The 19196-nt window shown below is 34.4% G+C and overlaps 1 protein-coding gene and 1 long non-coding RNA gene across 2 annotated transcripts; both read left to right on the forward strand.

The window, feature by feature from the left end:
• Positions 1-1385: 1385 nt before the first annotated feature.
• On the forward strand, positions 1386-3438 carry LOC128559097 (uncharacterized). Its single transcript, XR_008372163.1, has 3 exons — positions 1386-2063; positions 2302-2424; positions 3028-3438. It is a non-coding gene; the product is annotated as an uncharacterized LOC128559097 (long non-coding RNA).
• Positions 3439-9281: 5843 nt separating this feature from the next.
• LOC123566106 (protein fem-1 homolog C-like) lies at positions 9282-18887 on the forward strand. Its single transcript, XM_045359965.2, has 2 exons — positions 9282-9998; positions 11766-18887. Exons 1-2 carry the CDS (start codon positions 9455-9457, stop codon positions 13088-13090), a joined length of 1869 nt encoding a protein of 622 aa, XP_045215900.2. The 5' UTR covers positions 9282-9454; the 3' UTR covers positions 13091-18887.
• The last annotated feature ends 309 nt before the right edge of the window (positions 18888-19196 follow it).

Raw genomic sequence — 19196 nt, forward strand, 5'->3', positions numbered from 1 at the left:
TTTCCAGTCATTTTTGTATTTTTCAAACATAGTGCTAGAAACCTTATCACCAAGTTTTCTTTTTGATACAGTCAAATGACGATTACAAAACATATCTAAATCTAACTCTATAAAAGTTTGTTTTACACTAAAAACCCAATTCTTACAACTAGGCTTTGCATTATCTCTAGTCCAGAGAAAAATTCTACTATTGAGACGACTGTTATCCATTGTAATTAGTCTATACCACAAATTACACACTGTTTTATATTGTTTAACTAAAGGTGGTAGCCATCCCATATCACCAGCCACAGCGGCAGTCGGTGTGTATTTTCCAACGCCAAGAAAGAATCGTAATGCTCTGTTCTCTACTGCATTAATACACGAGTAAGACCGAGTACCCCAAATGGCAGATGCATACGAGATGACAGGCCACACAGTTGAATTATACAATTTACTAAAAACTGAAAAGGACATACCACCTAGACTCTTATATCTGGCTATAAGTAGACCAAGAGCTCTACTGGCGCTTGAGCCACAGATTTGACTGTTAGATTATAATCTAAATGCTCAGTGAGTAGCATTCCTAAGTATGTATATTTAGTAGTATATTCTAATATATGATCTCCACACTTAAACACAAAATCTGACCTTGACAAGGATTGTGGTCTGAAATGAACAATGTTACTCTTATTACAATTGATAACCATACTATTCAATGTACACCAACTGTTAAGAACATGTAACATGGACTGTAAGTCCTCCTCATTCTCAGCAATCAATACTAAATCATCAGCATAACACAAAATGCAAACCTGCTCATTATCAATACTAATACCTTTACCTACAGCCTTGATCTGCAATGCTAAGTCATTTAAGAACAGGTTGAAAAGCAACGGCGACATCGAGCATCCCTGACGTAAGCCGGAACTAACCGAGAACCAGTCTGTACAAAAAGCCATTTATCCGTACACATGCAGATACTGAATTGTATAAAGACTTTACTGCCGACAACATTTTAGAAGATACACCAATGCTGTTCAACCTCTTCCACAATAACGCTCTATCAATACCATCATATGCTCGCCTAAAATCAATGAAGGAACAGAATGTTGATTTACGTAACTTTTTGCAAACTTCAATGATATTTGTAAGTGTAGAAATGTGATCTATTGTACTACGTCGCTTCCGAAAGCCATTCTGTTCATCCACAATTTTAGCATTTAACTCTGACCAGCGGGATAATCTATTATTAAGAACACTTGCATAAAGTTTATACATACTAGAGGCCAGGCTAATGCCCCGATATTGGAGAGTAATATTGCATGTAACACTGTCCCACTGCAACACGGTCCAGTTATTATCACACCTTCCTTATTTGATTAAATTACCAGATTATTATGAAAATAAGAAGAAGAAGAAGAAGAATATTTTATTGACTTAAACTGTACACAGTTTCTCGTCATACATATATACATATTTACAATAAACATAGCTTAACAATAAGGTCATAGTTACTGTAAAATAAATCAATAATTAACAGATCTATAGATCTAAATTATACCAGTAGTTTGTTCACAAGTTATATACTGAGCTGTGAGGGTGGTTTTCTTCAAATTATAGCAATAATATTAACACATTTTGTCAATCATGGTACTCTTACTTTTATAACGACTATATCTAACTATCTATCTAGCAAAATGTTACCAAAGTAGATGCTCGATTTCCAGTCTACAGTAGACAGGCTGCTCGAAAAAACAATATATACTGGTTTTCTCATGGCGCGGCTCATATAGATTTAAAACATTTTTTTTTTTTTTTTTTTTTCAGAATAAACCCGTAGTAAATTTTACCATATTTGGAACAGTCTACATCGCCAGTCAATACACTATATCGTAAATCGAGTCATTCAATTTGATAACGGTTACATAGTGACACCTCCAAATAAGGAAATCCGATATCACGGTTCATACATATTCGGGCATGCGTAGTCAGTGTGTAAACCAAGCTTGCAACAGCTGAAAAACTGGGACATGTGTTTTGGATATATTAACCTCAAATATCCGGCTGTATAATTGTAACAGGTAAATGATTTGAGTTTAATTCTTTTGACTGATAAATGTAGTATATGTTTACTAGGGTGTTATAAGCTGACATTTGCTTGACATATAAAAAATGCAGTTTTATAAACTGGTCATACCACGTCACGTGTTTCAGTGCTTTCACAATGTTTCTGCCAGATTTAATGAATTGAGGTATCAAATTGTACTTAAATTGCGTATTCTATATCCAGAAAGATAATTACATGATTCTTTGTTGCAGCATCATTGTTAAAGGTATTAACTGACACAGTGGCACGCACGGGGATTGTAGGAATATGTGATATTGTACAGCATCGAAAAACAGCAACAACAACAACAAGTCTTGATATGCAGAGAAAATAAGGTACTGCAGTACACATATTTTGTCGTAGTTAGATATGATCTAGTATGCGTATTTACTGATACAAAGTGATTGACTTTTTACTATACTGTACTTGATATAGACATGATCAATGTTTTATATTGACAATAAGTGAACAAATTTTAACTTGAGATCAGCATTCTACAATACAACTAGGCTAGCTCTTAAGCTTCCTATGTAACTCTATAGGTAGTGAATTCACCAAAGTATTTTACATATATACATGTATACAAATATTTTACAAATAGCTCATAAGCCCAATAGGTAGTAGAATCTACCTTAGTAGTTTACAGATATAAAGTAGTTTAATAAACTAATTTAAATTTGTACAAGATGGAACAAAATGCAATATATACAGCTAACCATAATTGTTTAATCTAGCATTTCGCATAGCGAAGGCTTCATACACATACCGACTAAGATTTCTAAGGGTTTTAATGGTTTTTTGTTTCCATTAACATATTGAATTTATAAACACTAGGGTGTCTGTAAAAGTATGGTTTGATATAGAGTCTTCTCAATTGGTGATATGCCTCACAGATTAATACAAAATGAAATTCATCTTCAATGTCTATTTTATTACAGATTCTGCAATGGCGCTGTTGTCTGTCGTTTCTATTCTGAGAATATCTGTCAGTTTCAACACGAAGTTTATGAGATGCAAGCTTAATCGCGCCAAAGCAACACAATATTTGCTGGGTAATACACTTAAATAACATTCAAATTCAAAAGATGTCTTAAAGTTCCTATACAGGTACAAAGAACCAGTATTATTAGAAACATCATTGTTCCAATTCTGTACAAAAGCATCATACACTCTCTGCTTAAAAATATTTGGAAACATTTTCAGGTTCGTGGAATATGGATTGTTCCATACATAAGAAAAACCAAAATTGTCTAGAAGCATTTTTATATCACTGGCCCAGTTTCTACCATTGACCCGACCAATCATATTATATAATTCTTTGTATAAGGTACTAATAATAATATTATTACAACTGATTATTTTACACCAAAACTTTATCATTCTTACATACCTTTTATGTAAAGGGGTATCTGCCTAGCTCCCCATTTACTGCCATATTACAGGTTGACTTTTTTACATGCATTAACTGCTTGCAGAATTTTAAATGAACTCTTTCTAACTCTTTAGATTTTGTAAGCCCCCACACTTCACACGAGTAACTCAAAGTTGACCTACAAAGGCATCAAAAAGTTGGCACATGGTCTTTGGTTTCAGTTGGAATTGTTTAATCTTTGACATTAGTACATTCAGAGCTTTCAAACCTTTGCCAGCTAAGTACTCCTGATTTAGTGCAAAATTTCCAGTGTAATTAAAAACATTGCCGAGATAATTAAAATTATTGACTATTTCTAACTCGATCCCCCCATAATTCCACTTTTCGTCTTGCCTAGTGTTACCCCTTTTTCTGAAGACCATGACTTTAGTTTTTCTCTGTGTTTACAGCTAATCCCCATTTATCACAGTATGTTTTCAACATATTTAAACTATTTTGCAGGTCCTGTGGAGTTTTGCCAAAGATTACCATGTCATCTGCAAACAACATCAATATAAAGGTAATTTCATCTATAGACAAACCACATGCATCTTCGTTTTGCAAAAATAACTCTAAATCATCAACAAATAAGGAAAATAATACAGGTGACATAACTTCACCCTGTTTCAGACCAACAGCACATTCAAAAAATTCTGAATATGATTTACAACACTGTACACATGATTTAACTTTGTTGTACATACTTCTTATAATATTTAACATTTTCCCTCTAATACCTAGTTTAGATAATTTGAACCATAAACCATTTAAATAGATACTGTCAAAGGCCTTTCTTAGATCAATAAAGGCACAGTAAAGGCGACCTTTCTCATTTAAGATTTTTTGCACGACAGCATTTAATACAAAAATTGCATCTACTGTAGATCTACCGGTTTCTAAAACCAAACTGATTATCACTTAAAATTTCATTACTTTCTATCCATGTGTTAATTCTTGCATTGAGTACACCTGTAAATATTTTTGCAAGGCAACTTATAAGAGTTATACTCTGTAATTGTTTACATCATTGACATCATTTTTTCTTAAATAATGGTACAATAATTCCTTCAGACCATTTATCCGGAAAATGACCGGAGTTCAAAACAACATTGAATAAATCAGCTAGATGCCCACCAATAATATCATAGGACTCAATGAAATATTCATTTAACAAACAGTCGATACCACTTGCTTTGTTTCGGCTAAGACCCTTAATAACAGTTTTTATTTCATCGAAAGTGATTGCCCTATCTAGCTCTACAAAAATAGCACCATCTGGATCACAGTCACCCGCAGCACAGAAATCCTCTGCTTCCGGAACTGTTGTTCCTGATAAATCAGCATGTAAATTTGAAAAAAATTCAAAGAACTGTTCTAGTTTAACATTACTATGATGTGTTTTTTTTCTTAAAATAACTTCCAAAAATCCCTTGGTTTGGAATGTCTAAGATTTTCAATTTGCTTGAGCTTATTATACTCATATTTGCGTTTTTTCTTCCTAATGAGTAGTTTATATGCTGATTTAGCATTACACATGTTTATTCTATTCTGTTCAGATTTACACAAATTAAACTGATTTAAAGCTGAACTATATACAGACTTAATTGCGATGCATTCTTCATCGAACCAATCTGCTTTCTTACACAATTTATTAGGGTAATTGTAATTAGATGCTCTACTGCTTTTTATTTCCTTAGAAAACAATGGTCTGCAACATCTCTTATAATATTAGTGAAATTGTTTATACAATTATTTACAGATTCTTTATTACTGATATTGATATTGTGTAACACATTTTTCATCTCTGGTAACTTGGAAATTAATCTCCTTCTAAATTCATCTTTAAACTGGTCATTCCAACTAAAAATAGTTATGCTTCAAACCAGACTGTGGTTCAATATTATTGCTCATGGAATAGATACCACAGCAAATATTGAAAGAAACTGGCGCATGGTCTGACCATTCATTAAATTGCATGACTTTAAAATTGTTAACAATATTGAAAGTATATTCATGCAGCAATAAATAATCTATTACACTAGACCCTGCTGTATTTACATAGGTGAAGGTCCCAGCCTGGTCACCAACAAGCCGTCCGTTAGCATTCTTACAGACGTGGATTTACAGAGATCTAGAAGCTTTAAACCATGTGAATTTGTACTAGAGTCCATAGAAGTTCTTGGTAAAGGATTATCAGGTATATATATATCACTATCTAGATAATCAACAAGTGTGTCACAAACAATATAGTCATGCCTGTTACTACCAGTTCTTGCATTTAGGTCGCCACATACTATCACCTTTCCCATCTCTTGGAAATTAGTTATGTCTGTTTGTAGTAACTGGAAAAAATCACAGTTTACTACCTCATATGCTGGCGAGCCTTCTACCCAAATATATGCTCCTGCAATGTAAATGTCTTCATCGTTTTGAAAAAATGCACGTTCTAACTTTAACCAAATAACTGAGTCATGTACTGATTTTACTAATTTAACTCCATTCACGAATTCGTTTCTAATGTACACTGCAACACCTCCACTGCAACGTTTAGCACGTCTATTCTGAAATTTCCTATAGAAATTCAAGCATTTAAACCCAGATATATCAAAAGCACTGTCTTTACTCGCCCAAGTCTCGTACAAAAACAGTATATCACTATTTGTAATATAATGTATGAAGTCTTTATCTTCCAGCTTGTCCCTAGTCAATCCATGGACGTTCCACGAAAGGATGCGAAGATCCACCCTCGCAGAATCCTAGTGACCTTTACCACGACCGTTACCACCACGATTATCACTACCTCCACGTGCACCGCCTCGACCTCTACGGACATTGTTTCCTCTACCGCGCCTGCCAGCGTTGGAGCTGGCATAACTGTGAGCGGTAGAGTTTCGTGAAACTGGTGTATCTGGTGTATCATGTGAGACAGAAGTATGAGAACTGTTTTTCTGAGGAATTTTATCAATATACAGTGTATCGTAGCTAAGCCACGCTTTTCTACCATTGTTTATAGCCTCCTTAAGTTTTGGGATTAATGCTTTACGTCGATCATTCACTGCCTTAGGGTATTGCTCATGCACATAATAGGAAGTGCCTTTAAGCTTATTACTGGAGTTACGCACACGTTCTCTGTCTTTGAAGGATGCGAACTTAACAATAATATTTCGAGGCTTTCGTGGCGGACCATAGCGACGGGGACCTTCATCATCAGAGTTATCCGTGTTCTCCTCGTATGTGAAATCTGCACTAGTACAACCATCTGGTGGATTTGTAGAACGATGTGCACGTTTCAATGTGAATCTGATCAACAACATTCTGTTGGAAACCCATGTCATTCACTAGAAAATTACGTACCTTGTTTCAGTCATGTAATGTTTTTCATTCATAACCTCGGGGAAAGTTTCCAAATACAAGGTTATTACGCATAGACTGCGATCTCATATAGTCCATTTCACTATTGTATTTATCCTGTTGTTCAGTTAACCTGGTAATACAATCATTGGCCTGCCCTAAGGCAAACTGTAAATTGTCAATTTCCTCCATACATTTGTTTACCTTTTCATCGTTCGTCACTATATTGTCTTGCACATATACCCACAATTTCTTAACATCTGTATCAATACTAGTCACCTTAGACTCTAATGAATCCAACTTTGTTAGTTTTTGTTCAACATTGTCTAATCTTTTGTCAATTTTCTTTAGATATTGTAGAATTTCATTTGAATTTGATAAATTGGCGGGAGCACTGCAGCCATTGTTTTCGTTTTTATTTACCTTTATATCCATTGATTTATCATCCTCTCCCGTAAATATACTATTTTGATCAGCGGTTGACATATTTCCACATAAATCACTTAGCGAATCGTCCATTAACACATTATTTGCTATTCTAATTGAGTCAATGAAGTTTTCAGGTGAGCCGCCATTACGGGCAGTTTTTGCGTCCGGTGTTTCACCTGAGTCACTTGAATGTTTGCGTTTATCCATTATATTCCAGCATTATCAGTAAAAGATACTGAATGCAAAGTGCTCCTATGTCATTATAAACGATTTTACACACTGTATTAGTCCTATATACCTCCAAATATCACAAAAAACTGGTTTTTTTCGAGAGCTACTTTTAAAGTTACCACCATTACAACAGTGACCTTGACCTTAGTCGCAACTTTAAAACCCAGTTTAGATTTAATATTGGAATAATGCATCAAGATACACCCGTATACGTTATACAAAACAATACTATTTTTCGACATATAAATGTGGAATTATATAATAAATAATACAAACTTATAATTAACGATTTGATTTTGCTTCCGCGCAGAATAGGATGAAAGGAACACTCTTATAGGATTTTCTTTTCAAAACCATGCTAAATATTAGTATTTTTTCTTTAAATTTGACTTGGACAGGTAGAAATACATTCCGAATAAAAGCTCAAAAGGAGGTTTAAAATATTCATTACCTAAGAATACAAGTCTCGATTCTGTCTGACACTTGAGAGTTTTGCGCATATAGAATCAGGCAAATTCATAGGCTTTCTTTTCAAAGCCACACTAATTATTATTATTTCTTGAAACTTAAAATGGACACGTAGAAATATATTCCTAATTAAAGCTCACAAGGATTTTTTTTAAAAACTCTCATTCCTTAAAATTTTAAGATTTGATTTTGCCTCACAGTTGAGATTTCAGCGCATATAAAATCGGGCGAAATCAACATCATTATATGTTATTAATCATACTAAATATAAATATTTTTCCTGAAAATAGACATGCACACGTAGAAATATATTCTGATTAAAACCTTTAAATGATTTTCAAAAAATATCCATCACTTTCAATTTTATGTCTTGATTTTGCCTGCCACTTGAAATTTCTGCGCATATAAACTCTGGCGAAATCATCACCCGTATACGTTTTTCGTTTCAAAACCACCTTATATATAAATATTTTTTCTTGAAAAATGACATGCAAACTTATAAATATATTCTTAATAAAAACCTAAAAAGATTTAGAAAGAAAATTCATCACTTTAGATTTTATATCTTGATTTTGCCCGACACTTGAGATTTCCGCGCATGTAGAATCGGACGAAATCTAGACCCGTATTCGTTTTTCGCTTCAAAAACACCTTAAATATGAATATATTTTCCTGAAAATTGGCATACACACGTAAATTTATATCTTTAATAAAAGCTTTAAACGATTTTTAAAAATATTCATTTGTTTAAATTTTATGTCTAGATTTTGCCTGCCGCTTGAAATTTCTGTCCATATAAACTCTGGCGAAATCATCACCTGTATACGTTTTTCGTTTCAAAACCACCTTATATATAAATATTTTTTCTTGAAAATTGACATGCAAACTTATAAATATATTCTTAATAAAAACCTAAAAAGATTTAGAAAGAAAATTCATCACTTTAGATTTTATATCTTGATTTTGCCTGACACTTGAGATTTCCGCGCATGTAGAATCGGGCGAAATCTAGACCCGTATACGTTTTTTCGCTTCAAAACCACCCTAAATATAAATATTTTTTCTTGAAAATTGGCATGCAAACGTAGATTTACACTTTTAACGAAAGTTTAAAAGGATTTTTAAAAATATTCATTAGTTTACATTTTATGACTAGATTTCGCTAATTTGATTAGATTTCGCGAAATCTACTAGATTTCGCTATTCAGTCATACCCGTTTTTTTGTACGATTTTTTTTTTAACCACACTTTGATTTAGTGGTTTTAAACCCACCTGAGTGATAATTCACATGGAATGTTTGTTCTTCTGCACCGAAACAAAACGCCCTCTACTGGCAAAAACTACTGGCCATATTTGTCAAAATATTTCCAGAATTTTACAAACATCTCAAAATTTCCCAGCCCTAGGAAATCAAAATTGCAATAAGCCCGCTTTTTTAATATGAGAGTTCTTTCATCTGTCCAAGGGACAGGACATGGAATATAGAAGTGTCGTTTATAACGCAGCACGAGACGGTAAACTGAACCGTCTGAAAATCTTCCTTGATCACAAATCTAAAGATGTCGTACGCCAGCTTGTTCAGGCAAAGACAAATGGAGCCACACCGCTGATTATGGCGGCCAGAAACGGCCACTTTGATGTGGCTAAGTATTTGATAGAGCAGTGTGGTGCAGATTTTGAGCAGGTTGGGTCTGTAACATTTGATGGTGAAACAATTGAGGGTGCCCCACCATTGTGGTGTGCTGCAGCTGCTGGTTATCTTAATATTGTGGAATTTCTTGTAACAAGAACAGCATCAGTTAATAAAACCACACTTACAAACTCTACTCCACTGAGAGCTGCATCATTTGATGGACATTTTGAAATAGTGAGGTTCCTGGTTGAAAATGGAGCAGACATAGAAATAGCAAACAGACATGGTCACACATGTTTAATGATAGCTTGCTATAAAGGACATCATGATATTGCTAAATATCTCCTGGAAAAGGGAGCAGATGTCAACCGAAAAAGTGTTAAAGGTAATGCACATGCTAAAAAATAAAATCACCTACTTGAAGTTAACATAGAAGGAAGTATCTTGGGTGTCGATCAGTTCTAGAAGCTCACTGCTAAAGTAGACACCGTCGATTATATAACTAAAAAAATGTTGAAAAAGATGCTAAACCCGAACACACACACTGTTCCATCCAAAGATGTATCAGCATAAGTAAGGTTACCATATCAGCTTGGCAAAGTCATATATTCATGTTTTTAGCTCACCTGAGAAATGCTCAGGTGAGTTTTTGTGATCGCTCAATGTCCGGCGTCTGTCTGTCGTCTGTCTGTCAACATTTAGCTTGTGTATGCGATAGAGGCTGTATTTTTCAACTTATCTTCATGAAATTTTGTCAGAATGATAACCTTGATAAAGTCTAGGCCGAGTTTGAAAATGGTTCATCTGGGGTCAAAAACTAGGTCACTAAGTCAAATCAAAGAAAAACCTAGTGTATTCGATAGAGGCTGTATTTTTCAATTAATCTTCATGAATTTTTGTCAGAATTACCTTGATGAAATCTAGGCCAAGATCGAAAATGGGTTATCTTGGAGCAAAAACTAGGTCAAATCAAAGAAAAACCTTGTGTATGCAATAGAGACTGTATTTTTGAACTGATCTTCATGAAATTTTGTCAGAATTATTAGTTTGATAAAATCTAGGCCGAGTTCGAAAATGGATCATCTGGGCTCAAAAACTAGGTCAAATCAAAGAAAAACCTTGTGTATGCGATAGAGACTGTATTTTTCAATTGATCTTCATGAATTTTGGTCAGAATGATAACATTGATGAAATCTAGGCCGGATTCGAAAATGGGTTATCAGGGGTCAAAAACTAGGTTACAAGATCAAATCCAAGAAAAACCTTGTGTAAGCAATAGAGGCTGTATTTTTCAATTGATCTTCATGAAAGTTGGTTGGAATGATTGCTTTGATAAAATCTAGGTCGAGTTTGAAAATAGGTTATCTGAGGTCAAAAACTAGGTCACTAGGTCAAATTATAGAAAAAAACTTGTGTATGCTATAGAGACTGTATTTTCCAGTTGATTTTCATGAAATTTAGTCAGTATGATTGCCCTGAGGAAATCTAGGTCAAGTTCGAATATGGGTCATCTAGGGTCAAAAACTAGGTCACTGGGTCAAATCAAAGAAAAACCTTGTGTATGCGATGGAGACTGTGTTTTTCAATTGGTCCTTGTGAAATTTGGTCAGAATGATTGCCTTGATGAAATCTAGGTCAAGTTTGAATATGGGTCATCTGGGGTCAAAAAGTAGGTCACTAGGTCAAATCAAAGAAAATCCTTGTGTATGCGATAGAGACTGTATTTTTCAATTGATCTTCATGAAATTTTGTCAGAATGATTACTTTGATAAAATCTTGGTCAAGTTTGAATATGGGTCATCTGGAGACTCCAAGTCAAAACTAGGTCATTAGGTCATATCTAAGAAAATACTTGTTTAAACTCGAGAGACCACATTTTTGGTGCAATCTTAATGAAAATTGGCCAGAATATTTGTTTCCATTAAATCACTAGGTCAGACATGTTTACACTGTTATGGTGTGTTTCTCAGGTGAGCGACCTAGGGCCATCTTGGACCTCTTGTTATATAAGATTTTTTTATATTTATTATGTTTACATTAATTATTATTGTATGGCACTTTTAAGCATATATTACATGGTATTTAATAATTTACCATTATATAGGCTTAATATTTTCATTTTATAATTGCAGTTTAATCTTATTTGTTTCAGGTAATACTGCTCTGCATGATTGTGCCGAGTCTGGCAGTCTTGAAATCTTGAAGCTTCTACTCGAGCACAATGCTCGAATGGACAAAGATGCTTATGGGATGTCACCATTGCTGGCTGCAGCAGTCGCAGGATATTCCACAATTGTTGAATTTCTAATAGAGAGGGAAGAATGTACAAAGGAAGAAAAAATAGATGCATTGGAACTTCTTGGTGCTACATATGTGGATAAAAAACGTGATATGCTTGGAGCTATACTGTTTTGGCGGCAGGCTATGGAGGAGCGATTTTCAAATGAACACCATCCTGTGTTAAAACCCGAAAGAACATCAACTATACCAGCGTATGAAAATTCAAAGGAAGTGGTTTCAGTTGATCAGCTTGATGAATTAATATCTGATCCTGATGACATGAGGATGCAGGCATTACTGGTAAGGGAGAGAATTCTCGGGCCAGCCCATCCTGACACATCATATTACATCAGATACCGAGGTGCTCTGTATGCTGACATGGGTAATTTTGATCGTTGCATACAGCTGTGGACATATGCACTTGATATGCAACAAAATGTGTTGGAACCATTGAGTCCAATGACACAAAGTAGTTTCTTATCATTTGCAGAGCTCTTCTCTTTCATGACCACTGAATGGAGAAATCGTCCAGCACATCCAGTCCCTTTCAAAGATATAATGGCTGTGTTACTGAAGGCAGTCAGAGAGCTTGATCGGGGTAGAAAACATTTGACAAGCTTGGAAGCATCAGAAAGAGATACCACCAATGTAAACAGACTTCTTGTGATAATCATGCATATAATATGTCTGATGTGTAGATTAAAAAGAAATCTTAGCAAACAAGAGGAGGAATTATTTAAAAAGAGTGTGTACAGTTTAATCAAGATGAAACCTACAAGTGCCAAAGGCCAGTCTCCGCTACACCTTGCTTGTTCTAAAGAGACAACAAATGTGGGACGGTACCCAGTTTGTTCATTTCCCTCTCTACCAGTGATATCTCTTTTACTTGAAGTAGGTTGCGATGTAAATGCAGTAGACTCGGAGAAGAACACTCCTTTGCATGTAGCTGCCACAAATAAACCCTGCAGAGCGGAGGTTTTTTCCTTGCTTCTTAAACATGGGGCTCACATAGACACTTGTAATGTTGATAGAAAAACTCCTATGCAGCTTATAAGAGGAACAACTATATATGAGATAGCGTCACCTCTCGAACACACAACTCTACAATGCTTAGCTGCCAGAAAAATTGTAAAGTGTGCTATCCCATATCAGGGTTTCATTCCAAAAAGGCTAGAGCAGTTTGTGGAAATGCACTGATACATATTATATGAGGACATGGCTGGAGTCAGTCCTGTCACTACATGATGTCTGTCTTATCCTGTTACACTTGTTACCTAGAGAGTTTTTGTTTACCTTCATATTATTATGTAAAAAAATTGATAACTTTATCAATATTATATATTAACTATTGTAAGTTTAAGGTCTTTTTTTCATTGCATATTTTGTCAGAAATCTTCCAAAATACCACTTTTCTCACGAAACAGATCTTCTTTTATTAATCACAACAAGAAAACACTAATTCTTTTTTATACCATATATTTACTGTGATACAGCTTAATATTAATTTGTTGACTAGCTTCTAAGTCATTCTAAGTTAACTATTTTTACATGAAATCTCAGATAGAATTTGCCAGCTTCAAAAGTGATTTTTAGCTCGACTATACGAAGTATAAGGAGAGCTATCCTACTCGCCCCGGCGTCGGCGTCTTTCCGCGTCCCCACCTTGGTTAAAGTTTTGGTGCACTTTCTCTTTTTTCAACTTATCTCTGTAATTACTGGATGGATTTGATTCAAACTTGAAATACTTATTCCTCATTATCATCCACATCATCTGACATAAGGGCCATAACTCTGGCACCAATATTTCATGAATTATCCCCCATTTTCACTTAGATTTTTTAGGTTAAAGTTTTGACGCACTTTCACTCTATCTCTGTTATTACTGAATGGATTTGATTCAAACTTAAAATAGTTGTTCAACATCATCACCCACATCATATAACACAAGGTGCATAACTCTGGCACCATTTTTTCATGAATTATTCCCCCTTTTTACTTAGATTTTTTGGTTAAAGTTTTGGTGCACTTTCACTCTACCTCTGTTTTTACTGAATGGATTTGATTCAGACTTCAACATCATCACCCACATCATATGACACAAGATGCATAACTCTGGCACAATTTTTCATGATTTATTCCCCTTTTTACTTAGAATTTCAGGTTAAAGTTTTGTGCACTTTCACTCTATCTCTGTTATTACTGAATGGATCTGATTCAAACAATTGTTCAACATCATTACCCTTATCATGTGACACAAGGTGCATAACTTTGGGACCAATTTTTCATGAGTTATTTCCCCTTTTTACTTAGAATTTTAGGTTAAAGTTTTGATGCACTTTCACTCTGTCTCTGTTATTACTGAATGGATTTAATTCAAACTTAAAATAGTTGTTCAACATCATCACCCACACCATATGACGCAAGGTGCATAACTCTGGCACCAATTTTTCATTAATTATTCCCCCTTTTTACTTAGAACTTTTCGTTAAAGTTTTGATGCACTTTCACTCTGTCTCTGTTATTACTGAATGGATTTGATTCAGACTTAAAATAGTTGTTCAGCATCATCACCCACACTATATGACACAAGCTGCATAACTCTGGCACCAATATTTAATGAATTATGCCCCTTTATGCTTAGGATATACTTATATAGTGTTTTGATACATTTTATCTTTACCTCTCTTATAACTTTAAGTTGATATTTTTGACATAGACTCAGGCTATTGTGCAATATCCTCATCCGCAATTGGAGTCATTAAACACTCCAGTGACAGCTCTAGTTTCCTCAGATGTGCCCAGTTTCACTATCCAGCATCGAAATAGTCGAGCGCGCTGTCTCCTGTGACAGCTCTTGTTAAGATATAGTTTAGAGTGTTAGAGATTAGGAAAGAGTGTAAGAGATTAGGTACAACTAGGTTCAAGAACACTATGACTTTGTCGAAACATTTAACCGAACACTTGTCAGTTTACATTTTTTTTCGAAATTAACAGTAACGTTTTCAATATAATGGAATATTACAGCAAATTGATGCTTGCAAACCTGTCTGTCACCTTTGCAGATACTGTCATCTTTTCAGAAATTTCTATTTTTCAAGTAAGCTTAATAGTAGAACATTTTCATACATCGTTCAATTTGTTGCTCTGTGGAGATGACAGTAAGGGAATGGTAAAATGATGTATACTTCCCATTTTTTCTTCATAACCTATATGCATGTTTGAAGTTTGAACATTGCAAAATGTTGAGCATTTAGATGACAGCTGAAGATATCATTGATGTTTGCCTGGTGTCTGAATATTAAAGTTTTATAGTAATAGGTAGTGTGTGTGTTTTTGTCAAATGCGCACATTCTTTTTTTTTTTAAACAGAAATCATGTCATACTAAATTATTAACCAGTGGAAGAATTTTTGCTATGCAGCTTTTGAGTTTTTGTTTTTCCTTTTTAACCGGATCATGCAATGGGTAATTAGGGCCTACCACTAGATATAACTTTGTTTGTGACCAATACATACAAGTACAATCTGTAGAAAATACTGATTTTCACACGGTAGAATATAGGATGTAGGGTACAGCAAAAACAAAAAATGTTTATGTGGAGATAGACAAATATCCTGCATTTACCATAGTTGTTTTTCTTTTACATTCACATTTTATTTCTCTATTAATCAGAACAGAGCTCAAAGTGGCTTAAGTCTTGTTTTTGTGATTTCAAGTATGACGGGCACTTAAGAAAAATAACCTGATAAAGTCCTTACTTGTTTCTCTGTTCAGCACCTTTTTTAAAGATCCTTGAAACAAGGAAATGAATACAGAAATAAGTTGTACAACCATTTTGTTGTGTTTTAAACTTATCTTATTACATAGTTACCAATCATGTTTGTATGTATCAGTGACCTCAAACAAAGGAGAAGAGTGCATGTATATGTATATATCTTGGGCCAATGTTGTAAAATTGAGCCTGGAGATTAGTTCTAAACCTTAAGTCTGAAAGACAGTTTTGAAGCATAGATTTGAAATAAACTAATGGCAGAGTTTTGTTGTGATACTGGTTTCCAAACTTGATAATATAACCTTGGCCCAGAGACAAAGTCTTTCCTGGTGAGTTTGGCATTTATAAGCGGACTCAATATCTAACTTTGCTTTGTTTAAGTTATTACTTGTGTCTTATTCCAGTTGAGTTCAATTAATTAATAAGTTTCTAACATTTCAACTGCATTTGTTCCTTTTTTTCAGTGTCTAAATTCAAATACATGCTTATATGTCTGTATATGCATATTATGTCTGTTTTTTGTGTGATGCCATATGACATACCGTATTATTATATGATTAATATATTGGAGAGTTATACAGAGAGTAGGTTAAATTAAAAGTATATTAGGATATGAATCATGAATTCATCAGTTTATTGACTATGTAAAATACTTCCTTTGTTAATATTCCAAGCGGTTCCAGAATGTTGTTCGAAGTGCTGATGAGTCTGACTGATTTCATAAAATTATTGTGGCCGACTTGAGGATTTTTCAACCCGAGAAGAGTGATAATGATCAAGGGTGCATGTTAAATTTTCATATTGAGGCAACTATTTTTATACGCCCAAAGGGACGTATTATGTCATACCCCCGGTGTCCATCTGTCCGTTATCAGTTTTGTGTCCACTCTGTAACTCTTGAACCCCTTGAAGGATTTCAAAGAAACTTGACACAACTGTTCACCACACCGAGACGACATGCAGAGCACATGTTTTTGATGTCTTGCTCAAGGTCAAGGTTACACTTAGGGGTCAAAGGTCATATCAGTTTGTTTCGTATCCGTTTTGTAACTCTTGAAGGATTTCAAAGAATTTTGGCACAAATGTTCACCACACCGAGACGATGTGCAGAGCGCATGTTTCGGATGACTTGCTTCAAGGTCAAGGTCACACTTAAGTGTCAAAGGTCATATATGACTTTGTTTTGTGTATATTGCTCTGCATTGCAGTGCTCTTGTTTTTATTTGGCAGATCCCTTTTTTGTTCACTTACAATAAAAATGTTTTGAATTACCTTCCTTTTATGTTACTATATAATTATAGCTTATTTTGAAACTTTTTTATTATTGGCCATAGGGAAAAACCGAGACCACTTTTCTGTGGTACAACATGGATGGTACCTCCAATTTTTAGATGTATTTTGACATACCTGTACCTGGTAAAGATTTTTTTGTGGACTTAGAATTTTTTTTGGAATTTCTTCCCTTTGTTGTTCCTGTCCTTTGGGCTTCAACAGTCTAGTTCTTAAAATTTTGCTCCTGTCCTCTGATGTAACCCTTCAGGTGTATATTGCCCTGCTTGGCAGAGCTCTTATTTTTATTATTAAATCCAACCAAATACTCTCTTTTTGTTGGACATTATGATTAAGGAAAAAGTAGAACTTCTTTGTTGCATGGAAATTTCTGGTAATTATTGGATGTTGAATTGGTCACTTTATTTTTAAGCCAACATTGCGATTGTTTTCCTAAGCCTTATACAAGTGAACAGTAAAAAAAAGCTATTATCATGTCTTAAAACAATGGGATGTGTCCTTGAAGTCAAAATCAAGTGGGTAGGGGAGGGATTTTGTCCCATTCATGATTGTGTCCTGATCCCTTTTGTTCCAAGCTTAGAATGTATTTTTTTTTGCATGGAATGCAAGTAGCAAAATGGACTGGAACAAATAAGTTTATTATATTGTACTTGCATACCTTATATCACATATGGAGATCTGTTAATAATATTTCACCTAAATGTTGCATAAAATGTTTTTTAAATAGAAATTCCGGCTTGTACTGTTCTGTTTTGATATTGAAGAGGGGCAAATGCCGCAATTCAATGTTTGTTATTGAATCAAATGACTTCTGGTATAGTGTAAATACCATGTGATATTTGAACATGTTTCTGTGATTAGAAGTGTGGGTTTACAAAAGCAGCAGGCTAGGCTCACCTTCTTATCAAGTAAAAAGAGAAAAAGTGGAAAAGTAGAATACATGAAAAGAAAAAAAAAATTTTGTTAGCCCCTATACATTAGTACTTATACATTTTCGAACTTACCTAAAGATGTTTTCAGTAAAACTAAGCTTACCATTTTAAATCTGGTCAGTAACAAGAGAATGCCTCGGTCTACAGTGATCAAACTTCATAAGATGATAACTTGTAGATTACAAACACTTGCTGTTTCAGTGAATTTACTTAATAATTTAGCAAAACAATAATTCCAAAATGTTAACTTTTGAATTTTATTTACTTGCTGTCAAAATGGTGACCTTAACTTTTTAAAAATCGTTTTTCCTGTATTAATAGAACCGTTGAATATTCGGATAAAAATTAAATGTTGCAGGTAAACAAAGTTGTCATAGTTTTTTGTTTTCTTTTTCTCCAAAAAACAAGGAGAAAATTTATGACCTTATGAAAGTCTGGTTTGTATGTGGACTACTGCACATATGAGAATTACTGCACTGGGACAAATTTTCCTCCCCCGACACCCAGTATGTGTTTACTTTTTCAGTTTCTTTCATCTTATATTTCATGACGATGTTTTGTAGTACTGACCAATCCCCAGTCAAAGATAATATGACAGTTTTCATCAAATGTCCTCAACATTGCAATTTATATATTCATAAAACACTTGTTAAATGTAAGTTTGGTGTTTAAAACCTTACACATTTACCTGTAGTGAGCATCGCAATTATTTTTAACAAACAAGTTTAGCAGATGTATCTATGCTTTTATTATTTTGCATTTGGATCTACAAAATATACATGTTCAGAGATTGAATTCTCATCCAATGTAACTGTTTGCTTTTTTCCAGAGAAAAGATTAGTTTTGTTCCCTCTCTCATTTTAAGATTATTGAAGCTAAAGAACTAATTCACTTGATTGGAAGATAAGCCTAGCTGAAGTAATGCTTGTTGTACAAGATTTATTAAAGCTTTATCTGTCAGGTGTGCTGGTAAGCTGAGAATTAAAGGTATAAAAGAATCATTGGAGTTATTTTGTTTTTATACAACCAAAGGGATGTTTTATGTTATGACGCCGGTGTCTGTCTGTCTGTCCGTTAACAATTTTGTGTCGTTCTGCAAGTCTTGAAACCCTTGAAGGATGGCTCTCTTCAAGGTCAAGGTCACACTTAGGGGTCAAAGGTATACATTCGAGTGTATATTGCTCTGCTTTGGGGTGCTCTTTTTGTATGGTGCAGGCCCCTGAAAGAATTTTAAATCAGATTTGATAGGTTTGTTGTTTAATTATGAAGGGATATAGAGAACATTTAGGTCCTTTTGCAGTAGGGGCAAA

The sequence above is a fragment of the Mercenaria mercenaria genome, chromosome 8, assembly GCF_021730395.1.
Source record: "Mercenaria mercenaria strain notata chromosome 8, MADL_Memer_1, whole genome shotgun sequence".
In the NCBI taxonomy this organism is placed as follows: Eukaryota; Metazoa; Mollusca; class Bivalvia; order Venerida; family Veneridae; genus Mercenaria; species Mercenaria mercenaria.